This window comes from Athene cunicularia (genome assembly GCF_003259725.1).
Source record: "Athene cunicularia isolate RWA chromosome 4 unlocalized genomic scaffold, athCun1 chr4_part3, whole genome shotgun sequence".
NCBI lineage: Eukaryota > Metazoa > Chordata > Aves > Strigiformes > Strigidae > Athene > Athene cunicularia.
The window spans coordinates 10,162,341-10,174,700 of NW_020799100.1; the positions used below are offsets into that span (position 1 = coordinate 10,162,341).

Consider the following 12,360-nt stretch of genomic DNA (forward strand, 5'->3'; position numbering starts at 1 on the left):
AAATTTTAGTTATCAACATCAGTAATTCAGTAAATGCTGAAACATGCAAGCAGATTCTTCTCTTGACACAAAACTATACAGTTGATTTTACAAACTGTTTTTGAGGAAACTTAGAGCCTCTTTTTTTTTTTTTTTTTTCCCCCACACATAGTGTTCCATAGCATCTTCCGTCTTCTATATTTGAATTCTTCATAACCCCTTCATTCTGTTAAAATTCACTTGGATGATGAAGAGGGTGTTTCTTGTAGCAGGCAGGAAGAAGCAATGAACATATAATCCTGTGGGGTTTTTTTAGAGTTAGAGAGCATGATCAAGGATGTCTTATGCTTTATAGTGCCATACAACAGTGCAGTACAAGGCATGCATTGTGAGGCAGTTGCAGTATTAGGAATATTTTATGCTAAAAAGCAGATAGTCATGGACATCTAGTCAACTGTGTGAATGTGTAAATGGACTAAGGGTTGGGGTGAATGATATTCCACATGTTCATACCTGCTGCTTTATTGAGTATTTGATAATGATGGGCATATGTACTTCATGAAGAGGTTCATGCTTTGAGAATGATTTAATTTTTGATCCCTGTGGTTATGCACCTCATCTTAACTGAAGCTTCATTACGAAGCTACTCCCCAGCCCCCTTTTAAGGATAACAATGAAGAATGTAGTACAGGTTAAACATGCCTACATTTCATGATGTATTTCACTACACTGGATGAAGAGTTTGTTTTCTCATTCTTAGGTACTCTTCCACTCATCAAGATGGAAAGCTCAGATTCTAGTGATAAAGGAAATATTGATCAATCAGAAGCACAACGTCAGAGTCAGCTAGATCGGTTAGATCGAGAAGAAGCTTTCTATCAGTTTGTAAACAACCTGAGTGAAGAGGACTACAGGCTTATGAGAGATAACAATTTGCTGGGAACACCAGGTAGGTAATGCTTGCGTATGTACATCTTACTAGAATTTTTTGTAGGTGATTTGTGTCATTTTCTGTTCTCCTGATTGTTTCACCCATTTAGTTTGTGTGCTGCAGTTGCATTGCATGGTAGGAAGTAGCTTCTTGCTAACTTGTGCATACTCAAATTTGAGCAGTCCCCTGACTAGTGGAAAGGTAGTTAGGATGATGTGGGTTTATCAGTTACAAACATCTAGTGTTTACATAACTTGGTGGGAACACCCAGAGTTGACCCAGTTTCAGTTATATGGACCCTTAGACATTTTTGATTGAAAAGTAATATGCCTTAAGCATCTCTGTGAAAATTTTGTGTTTGTAGCTAGGATATGTAGTCTGGTATGAGATTCTGCATGGGCATTTTAATGTCAGTTTTCAATTGACTTACTACTTTGACTCTTTATAGGATGATATCTATTTCAAACCAGTTCTAATTTAAAACATGACTTCAACTAATTTAAACCTTTTTTCATGCTTGTGAAGGTGTTATCTTAAATATTTTACTCTGGACAGCCATTTAATTGGTATAGGATAATGAAAATTGCTGTTAAGTTGTAGAGGTTACAGAACCAGAAAGCACATTTGTCTTGAATAGGTTGAAACTGTTGGATCTTTCAGTTTCAGCAAAACTTAACTTAGGATAATGGTGCTGAAGTGTCTGAATTTCCCCTTAGCAACGTATTTGGCAGTCTCATTATGGCAGGATTTAATTAGAAAAAAGACAGGCAGTGGCTTGTACCTTCTTTAGAAGCTTTTGATAATGCTTGCCATACATCTGATTTGGAAATATTTTTAGAAAATTTTGCTTATTTTCTAAGGTGAAATTACTGAAGAAGAGTTGCTGAGAAGGCTACACCAAGTTAAAGAAGGTCCGCCACAGCAAAACAGTGATGAGAATAGAGGTATATACAGTATTTGTGAAAACTCTTAACTTTAGCACCCCATACGGACCTTAACTTGAGTGCAGGAGTGGAACAAGTTAAGCCTAGGCAGGTGCAAGGTGAGCTTTGTTTCAAAACTAAGTGAACATTATGTATGATATCTGCTGCAGAGGTCAGTTTGGGACAGATTTCACACATAACACATCTGTTACTTGCATCAAGATAAAGTTTCATTTAGGTTTGGGGGTTTTTTGTTTGTTTTTTTTTTTTTTTAAGATTGCCTTCCTGTCTGCTCCCCTCTGGGATGCTTTTTGGCAGTGCCTCTTTCTTTTTTTATTTGTCATTCTTCCCTTCCAAAGATGCTGTATTGCTTTCATTATCACTCTTCTATAGAGACTGGTGGAGGATGTTTGAAGCTTACCACTGAGGTTCATTCTTCAGTGAGACAGATTTGTTATAAAGCTATTCTTCAAGTGAAGGGTCAGGACAAACTTAATTCTCTATTTAGTGGTCGATAGAATACTTAATTGTTTGGAAAGGAAAACACAGAATATTGATGTGTTATGACACCTGGATTATGACTTTCCATTTACTTATGATAAACAATATGTGTTATTTTGACGATTTGCTTGCTATGTGATGGCTGCAGCCTATCTGTACATATTAGAAAAACGTCCACTCCTGCTCCCTTAAAAGAGCTCTGGTAGATAAGAGTTGTGATGCTGTGTGTGAAACCACAATAGCACTTGATAGGATTAAGCACTTCTAAATTGTCACTTGTTAAACTAAGCAATTATGTTCTTGGAAAAGATCAGTCCAAAATTAGCTCAGTACTCTAATTTTGGTAGTTCCCTGTCTTTTTCGCAGGTGCAGAGTCCGCAGAAGATGTTTCAAATGGAGATTCTATAATAGACTGGCTTAATTCAGTCCGACAGACTGGAAATACAACACGAAGCGGGCAGCGAGGAAACCAGTCTTGGAGAGCAGTGAGCCGGACTAACCCGAATAGTGGTGACTTCAGATTCAGTTTGGAAATAAATGTCAACCGTAATAATGGGAACACAAATCCAGAAACTGAGAATGAGCCATCTGTAGAGCCTTCCAGTGGGGAGGATTTGGAAAATGGCCAAAGTGACTCTGAAATTCCAAGGTCTGACTCACCATCTGTAAGGCAGCCTGGATCAGAAAGGAGCACTTCAGAGGAGCTAACAACTGAGGAAGTTTCCCCTCCTAGAGGGCAGAGGAGAGCGAGAAGTAGGAGTCCAGAACAGCGGAGAACGCGGGTTAGGACTGATAGAAGTAGGTCACCTATTAATCCAGTGAGTGAAACTCCTCGCAGGTCTCATCACAATACATCATCTCAAACGCTTGACCGCTCCTCAGTGAATGAAGCTGAGGGAAGCTCTAGAACTAGGCAGCATGTGACATTAAGGCAGCATACAGTGGGGACTGAGATGCCAAGTGAAAATGCGGTTCTGTTTTCAACCCCTGAAACAAGACCTGTTCCTCAAGCAGCAGGCTCTTCAGAAACTAATGGCACCAGTGAGTCCACAACTCCTGGGCAGAGGCCTCCTACCATAGTACTTGATCTTCAGGTCAGAAGAGTTCGTCCAGGAGAATATCGGCAAAGAGACAGCATAGCCAACAGAACTCGGTCCAGGTCCCAGACACCTAACAACACAGTCACTTACGAAAGTGAACGAGGAGGGTTTAGGCGCACGTTTTCACGTTCAGAACGAGCTGGAGTGAGAACTTATGTCAGTACCATTAGGATTCCTATCCGTAGGATCTTAAACACAGGCTTGAGTGAGACTACATCAGTTGCTATTCAGACTATGCTAAGGCAGATAATGACAGGCTTTGGAGAGCTGAGTTACTTTATGTATAGCGATAGTGATGCAGATCCTAGTGGTCCAACTCCAAATCAGAACGTGGATGCCTCTGAGCCACAGAATGGAGCTGGAGGTACTTCAAGCAATGAAGGTGCAGATGTTAGCTCAGGGGAGGTGTATGAAGGTGGTAATGAAGGTGGCTCAACATCTGGTGCCAGACGGGAAGGTCGGAACACAAGGGGCTCGGTCACATTTGAAGAAAGTGGTTCTCTACCATTCCTTAGCCTAGCACAATTTTTCCTACTAAACGAAGATGATGACGACCAACCAAGAGGACTCACCAAAGAACAAATTGACAACCTAGCAATGAGGAATTTTGGTGAGAGCGATGCTCTGAAAACCTGTAGTGTGTGTATTACAGAGTACACAGAAGGCAACAAGCTCCGTAAATTGCCTTGTTCGCACGAGTATCATGTCCACTGCATTGATCGCTGGTTATCAGAAAATTCCACTTGTCCCATTTGTCGCAGAGCAGTCTTAGCTTCTGGTAACAGAGAGAGTGTTGTCTAAATGAGATCTGAATTTATGGCCGAGCAGCTAGTGTGATAGTGATGGGCAAAGAAGTCACTTCCTTTATGGCCACTTTTTGAGTGGTACCTCAATGTATAGTAATGACTTGGAGTAAATCTTCCCTCATGAAAGCATTTTCTCTGGATTCAAGCTTTTAAAATTGGAAAATTTCTTTAATTGGGGTCTTCAAGATCTAGTTGGTTTGGGTGTTAAATTTCACTTGTCCAAAGACATCTACTCACTTAAATATTTTGTTTCTTTGTGAAGAGTATTAAGTTCTTCCCCTCACCCAGCCCCTGCCATCCCAGTCCAATAAACATTTTGTCCTCAAGATTGTGCTTATGAGGAGTTATTTGAGAAGTCATCCCATCTAAGTGTACATGAGTTGTAGAGGAATTTTTGCAAGAAATCCAACTATCTGAAAAAGTAGGAACTTAATTGCACACTTGAACATACTTTTAATTTTCATACTGGGTTAATATTGGACATGGCTCTGTAAATAACACTAATGTTAGCCCTTTCCCCATCACTATGGCACGCTGTAGGATGAGCTGTTAGCTTAATTGGGATATTTATCTTGTTGTGGAAATATAAGAATTGCCTATGCTTGTTTAAATAAAAAAAAAAAATCTGTTTTAAAATTGTAAAGCTTTTTTGTAGAAGCTCAGTACTTTTCCAATGCACTGTTGTACTAATGCATTAAGAATTAAAATTGTACCATGCTTAGAAATCAAGAATGCTTTTCATACAAAACCCACCACAGAGAGCAAACTAAATACAAGAGAGTGCTTTTGTAACTGTGTACCTGTCAAGAGCAGTGCATATCTGTACTATTTATGTGAACAGCTACTGTAATATAAAAACAGTTGAATTAGACATCTTAATTGCATTAAAAAACCCCAGAAATTAAATGTTATAATTGCAGTGTTTTGGCTCAGTAATGCCACCAAAAAAGACGATAAAAATTAGAAACTGTTCTAATGGCTGGTTATTTCTTGGTATGGTTGCTAATATGTAATAATATAAACCGGTATATACCAGTTCAGTCAGTGACATATATATGCCCAATTTTTCTATCACCTTTTACTTTCAATTTTCAAGGCAAGTCGGTGTAACTATTCAGCAGACAAGTATTGACAGGGTTGGTTGGTTTGGTTTTTTTTATTCCCCACAAGCTTCAGCTATGTTAATAATATCTGGATCTGTTGAGTGAACATGTTTGTAGCCTGTGACTTACATGTCACAGAAAAATAACTTAAATATTAACTGGAAAACAGGTTATGAGTGTGTTAGGTAAAATTTGAAAATTATAATTGATTGTGGGAGTGCACTTAAATGTGTAGCAAATTCTAAGAATAGAATAACTTCAAAAAAACAAACTTCATACTCCTACTGGACAGATTAAAATGTACCTCATCAGTCAGGGGAAAACATCCTTCACCCTTAATGACCCCTTCTTTGTTTTATACTCTAATGATTATATTTTTTTTTTCCTAGCTTACATTGTAAGAGGGAAAGCAGTATTTATTTCAACTCCAGGGCAGTAGTTATGAAGTGATATGAACTGCTCTTGCTGGCTATATGGGAAATGTTGCTTGTTCCTCAGATGACAACACCAAAGCTGGCCTATCTCTTTCCTAATTAAAAACATTTTTGATGTTTTATAGTGGTGGTTGCATAAACTATAATATCAGCGCTAAGCCATTTTACCATCTCATCAGCTACTTAAGGATTTCACGATGTCCCAAAATTCCAAATTTTTTCTACGTGTGTTTTGCAGTGTTTGGTCAGTGGGAAACCCTGACTGGCTATTGAGCTTGGGACACACCATTGTGGCAGAGGGGTTATGTGTATTCTTTATGAACAGAAAAATAAGATAATATTTTTAAATTTTGTCCTCTGACATCCATCACTGTAAAATCGGAAGTTAGCTGTTAATTTTGGGTGCTGGACTGCCAAAATTTCCTCAACAAAATAACACTTCTGAATTAACTCCAGTAGCATTCACATAGGAAATACATGCTATCAGTTTCAGCTTCCTGTAGCTTTATGACTTTCTGGAGCATAGAATTAGAAGAAAAAAGCCCTATTTATGTGAATACCATGTTAGATTTTAAAACTCTGATGGACATCTCTGAGGACTAAGGCTGTTGACCAGAAAGAAAGGAGCCCACTAGTGCTGATTAATGTGAAGCACAGCTGTGATACTGTCATTCAGCATAGCTTTCTTTTTAATGTTCTGAGTTTCCAGTAACTGTTTGCGTTGGTAGAATCAACTTTACAGCTTTATAATAGTTTAATAGTGGCATGCCTTAACATTTTATCTTTCTGTAACAATAGCAACTAATAAAATGTTGGAGGTTTCCCTAATGATACCAAGAACAAATAATTGAACCTCGGTTCAGAAGACCTTAAATGTTCTCAGTATTTTATATACATTTTCCAACACTAAAGGTGCTTGGGGATTTGTCTGATGTCTGGAGGAGTTGGCAGAAATTAAATTGCTGATATAGCAAATTCATTTTCTTTATGTAGCTGACTCATGTCAGCCACTGTGGTAATTCAATTTCTATTCTTTTAGATTGGGATTAGGAAAAGCCAATATTAACACTTCAGGTGCTAACAAAATATGAAAGATTCTAATTTAACAAGGTTCATGGTTAGCTTAACTAAGTTTATGAATCATTTTGCATTTGTACCTGGCACTTCCCTCACTTTATCCTTTCTTGGTGTTACAGGAGGGATATGGCCGCTTGACTCATGTATGCTTATAGCCATATGAAGGGTTAAAGTGGCTATCTTTGTCATTTTCAAAGGCCTGATTGTGCAGAAATGAGGAGTCTGAAGAGGCAGACAGCCTTGCTGCAGCAGCTGCCTGGTTCACAGTGCCACCGTGTGGGAGCCTCTCTCGGCCTCCTTCAAAACCAGGGTCACTGTCTCCTCGCTCAGAGCAGCGTGGTTCCTTTTGCATTGAAGGCTATCACTTTATTTTTGAAGGAGGTTCCTTGTTACTGGCCGCCTCAGTAGTTACCGTGGTTTTTAAAAACTGCAAACCACCCAGGCTCCTGGTGTGAGTATGTATCTGACATGTGAGTTTAATTCCTTTCTGACAGGACAGACCTGTACCTGCAGGACCTTCATACACAGCAATTAAAGCAGTCACGAGGCCAAAACCTAGATGAACGCACAGTGTTTTCTATTTAAGAGTGTGTTTGATAGTTTTACTCAGATTGTGGACTGTCACAAAATTGTGGGTGTTTGCCTTTTTTTTAATCTGGGTTTTATCTGTTAAAAGACTGAAGAGTTATTCCTGGGGTTTCTTAGATTTCCCTTCCACGTGCACTTTTTTATTTCTTTGAACAAGTTGGGTTTTTTGCAAAGAACTGTGGGCAGTTAATTGACTTGTTTTTAAAATTATTTGATTAGTGTAGGTACTGCATGCATAGGAATTACTCAATAAAAGTTGAAAGGCGTTTTGTAAGAAGTACTGATGGGCAGGCACAGCAGCTGCACTGACATGATACTGTACCAGTTTTGAAGGAGCCATAATTGTCCATTGTGTCAACTTGCAAACGAATGGATTTCCCACCAAAGTTGCCACAATGGACCATAATGACTGTCATTCCAGTTTCCTGTCACTTGTCTGGATTATGCAAATGTGAAGAGTCCACAGGACTCTTTCCCTGGTATATCTGCAGTCCATGTTTATTTGCAATGGGTGCCTACATAAAGAGGAGGTTCCCAGTGGTCTCGTAATAATGAGGGTCTAATGAGAAGATGAGAAAAGAAATGCTGTCAAGGCTGACCAGCAGTCTCTGACTTCTAGCAGTGCAATGAGGGGTTTTCTGAATCTCCCAGTGTGATCTTCACCATCACACTGCAATACAAAGTTTCTTCCAGCTTTGCCAGTTTAGTCGCAACCTTATCTTTAATTTGGGATCCTTTTCATTAATATGTACATTCGTGTAACTGATGTCTTGGTTTTCTCACCGGTTATCCTTGCTCCTACTGTGGGGGCTCGCGTTGCTTGTGTAAGGGTATGTAAGCAAGTGTGGGGCTGATGAGGTACGCTGTTGTGGTGGAAATGTCTGCCTGCTCCTCTGCCTTCTCCCAGGAGGAGGTGTTTTGGATGAGGGTTGACCTGGAGCCACAGTAAGGGAATTTCTAACAAATTCAGAAATATTTCCAACCCTTACATACAGTAGATTTTTTGTTTGTTTATCCTTGACTAGGAAGGGAAGAAGGAGGGTCAAGAAACAGAATCAATGGTAATTTACCCAAAGTACATATAAGTTGTGTTGTGTTTAAAAAAAAAAAAAAAGTTTGCATCTGTTATACCAGGGCTTCCCAACCTCTTTGATGTGAGGTATCTTTTTTTTCTTCTTATGGGGAAACATACCATTGAATTTGTTTTGATTGTTTTATCTGGTTTTGTTCCCTTAAGCAAAATACCTGAGACCCCTTCCTGAATTTCACTGTCTGCTAGAAAGGCTGTTGGTTGGGAAGCCCTGAATTCAACCGAGAATGTAACAGTTTTCTTTTTTCTTTTTTTTTTTTTTTTGTACAGTGCTTTACATCTGTTTATACGGGACTTGTTTAATACAAAATGGTACTCTGAGGTCATTGGACAACAGTTTGACCAGATTTGATAGCTAACATTTAGGAGGAGTTTGTTCCCTATGTAAGATGTCATAATGCAAATTTAAATAGACTCAATAAAATGCATGAAGTGTTCATTTTGTGCTTGATCATCACTCCTTGGGTTTTTTCTTCCTATGGTGGGAACACACTGGAGTAAATGGTGGTGGATGTGGTAGGAATTTATTTCCTCCATATGCCTTTTCCCTTGAGGCTGGGCAGAAAGGAAAGAGTTGGAATGGTACAGAGTTAACTTCTTGGTAGAATTTATTGCTCCTTAGTACATAAAACTGAAGCAATAAATCTCACTAAGTCCCAGACTTTGTAAATCTGTCAGTGGATAATGTGAGATACAAAAGCAGTTTCTGCAAGTGGTCTTTCAAGTAGTAGCTGTGACTTTTTCGGGTGCCCATGAGTACCAGAGCCCGGTGGTCAGAGCTGTCAGGGCAGATTCTCCCTGGAAATACACTTTGCAGTGTTCAGCAGCTTTCAGGAGAAGCTCTCACATAATGCAAAGCTTCATCCTAAAATTAGTAGCTGATGTACGTGCAAATGCTTGCTTGAGTGGGAAGGAAATTTTTTAGGACATGGGAAGCTGCCTTTATTAACCAGCGCTTCCCTCACCTCAAACCCATTCCTTGAGTGGGAAGTGGGAGCAGCTCCCTGAGAGGGGCGTGTTGATAGCAAAAAAAAAAAAAAAAAAAAAAAAAGGGTTAGGTAGCTAACTTTCTATAGCTAGCTTTCTATAGCTTGAAAACACGCAACGCCTGGTGTTTTGGGTGCCACGGCAGTGGGTAGCAGTATCACAGCTGGGCTGATGCTTGACAGCACTGTGAGTGATGCTCCTGTTCAGTAAGGAGGAAAGTTGTGGGCTTCTCCAGGCATGTGTTGAGTTGGGATTCTGCTCCAGTTTCACTCTCCACGGGGAGAACTCTTGGATAAGGGTGGGTTTTTTTCCACATTCATACATGCTTCATCTTGAACTCCGTGGTCTATCTTGCTCTTTCAGTTCAATCTGAAACTGAGTCTTTAACGTAAGTGTTAATTTTTATCTTGGTGATTTCATTCATGAAGTGGTTCCCACACTTTCAGTACCAGGAGCTCTTTGCCAGGTCACTGAGTCCAGCCCCACATCTCCCCATAGGAAGTCTTTTGGTTTGGGTAGCCCTGTATTTATTCCTTAAAAACCGTCAATCAACCCCCAAATTGCTTGAAGAATCCAAACCAACCTTGGAGCACATGTGTGGCTGACTTCATCCCTATGTTTGTTTTCTTTAATATATTTGAGGTCTTTGTTCTGGCCTGTAAAACTTTATATAACCTTGTTCCTCCCTCTCAGTGCTTAAACCCTGTAACCTTTTACATTGTCCTACTCCTCTCTTCAGGGTGTATTTCCGTGGCAGATCCAGACCTTCACAGGGGAGTGTGTTTGGCTGCTTTGCCTGTCCTGCTGCTGGGTGGGAGGAAAAAGGTTGTGTTTGGCAAACCTGTCCATCCCAGAGCGATGGGAGTGCAGCACAAATCATGCATTTGGGGGCTTCTCACCTCCAAAAGGGCTCTTCTGACTGTTCCTCAGTGGGATTGAGTGTTTGGAAATAGGTGGGGAGAAAAGCAAATGCTGGCTGCTGCTCACTTGCTCTTCCCAACTATTTCAACTGTGATTGAACCTGTTTTGGGGCTTTTAATATAATGAATCTAAACTGAGCTCTGTTGTGGCTGTCTAAACACTTACAGTAAAGTTATATAGGGAAAACTAACTAGTCTTAAACTGGAGTGGCATTGTCTCTGACGCTAATGAGATGCTGATGCTGCATGCTCCAACTGTTCCCCTGAATAAATCCCCTGTTAAACCAAGCATATGAAAATCCAGGCGTCAGGTCCCCTCAACAATGATTACTTCATAAAATAGGATTCATCCCATATTTGGGTTTCTTGAGTTTTGGCACCCTACACCAGCAGGGTCCTGGGTTTTCAAGGAAAAAAGCAGCACCTTTCCAGGAGCTGGATGGGGCCTGCAGCTCCAGCAGCCAGCAGAGCAATACCTTGTGCAGTGCCCTGCAGGAGGGGAGCTGGCCATGCTCCTGGTCACCAGCAGAGAAGACTTTTTTGCACTGGTTTGATTTCTCAGAGTGGATTTGCAGAATGTGATTTCTCCAGGCTGAAAGTTTGAGGCCGGTGTTTTTTTGCTGTGGTGGAGCAGCTTTGCTCATTGTGATGGGTCCTGTAGAAATGCCATGAAACAAAAACTGCCTGGCTTGGTTTCTTGGCTTTGATACCTGCTCTAGTCTTTCCTTTCACAGCAGTGAAATGGCCCTGATGACACTGCCCCAGACTAAGACCCCACGTTTTGCCCTGTGCCTGCAAAGCCAGACCTTGCCAACAGGCTGGCTGGTACTGCAGGGTGTTATGGGTGCGTAAGCTCTTGAAATGAAACCATTTCAGGAGCCCACAGGGCTCATCTCCTGACCCCAGAGCTAAGAGGTGAATGGTGGTGGGACTGCTGTGTGCCTGCCCTGGGCACTGCTTGCTGCTGGCTGAGGGGAAGACAGTGCCAGGCAGGTGAAAGGCAGGAAAAGATGCAGTGAAAGAAACAGTTTAATCTCTGTAGGTACTGCTGACTTCTAAATAAACTAAATAAATCCTAAATAAACTTGGAAATGACTCGGCCTTTGCTGCTGGCACCTTTGGGATGATCTTGCTTTAATTTTTAAAGATGGATCTAAAATAAGCTGAAATACTTGTGGGAGGGAGGGAGGCTGGGAAAAGCCCTGAAAGCTGACTACTGTCAGCTGGTGTCCAGGCAGCACTGCTCCTCCATCTTCCCTGCACACATGGCATGGCCAGGAGGGAAAGGTGGTGGGTGGGAAACGATGGAAAGGGATTGAAGGACAAAGGAGGGGAATGTAAAGAGGAGGTGAATTGAACTGAAGGAAAGCTAAGGAAGGGTAAAAAAAGAAAAGGCTTTTGAACTGCGCTCGTCTGAGTGGGACTGGGAAAAACATCAACACAGGTGGAAGAATACAGGTGGGAGCAAAACCACAGGGATCTTCAGGGTCTGGTTGCGAGGACTCAGAGCAGGTCCAGAAGGAGAAACCTGGGGACCACGGTCTGGGGCCCTTTGGAGGCTGAGCAGGAGGACAGCAGGTGCTGCCAGGGTCAGTGTGGTGTTGGCCGTGTACACTGGGGCTGGCCCAGCCTGAGCAACGCTCCAGATGAGACTGCAACAGATTTATAACCATAAAATCCCAATCCTGCGTAGAGGAGGTGCATGCCAGCACAATAGCTGGAGTCTGCAAGGGCTGCGGGGGGGACACACATGGGGCCCCACTCGCACCCCACCCTGCAGCCGCGGGAGGGGCTGTTTACACAACCCTGCTGAAAAAGCCCCTGAACGCTCCTTGTGTTTCCAATGCGGGATCGAGAGGGGCTGTAGGTGATTGGGAGAGACTTGTTTAGTGCATCTCTTGGGCCAAAAAAAAAAAAAAAA

General features: G+C 41.3%; 1 protein-coding gene across 1 annotated transcript; it reads left to right on the forward strand.

The window, feature by feature from the left end:
• The first annotated feature begins 706 nt into the window (after positions 1 to 706).
• RLIM (ring finger protein, LIM domain interacting) lies at positions 707 to 8,540 on the forward strand. Its single transcript, XM_026848558.1, has 3 exons — positions 707 to 928; positions 1,771 to 1,854; positions 2,701 to 8,540. Exons 1-3 carry the CDS (start codon positions 760 to 762, stop codon positions 4,233 to 4,235), a joined length of 1,788 nt encoding a protein of 595 aa, XP_026704359.1. The 5' UTR covers positions 707 to 759; the 3' UTR covers positions 4,236 to 8,540.
• The last annotated feature ends 3,820 nt before the right edge of the window (positions 8,541 to 12,360 follow it).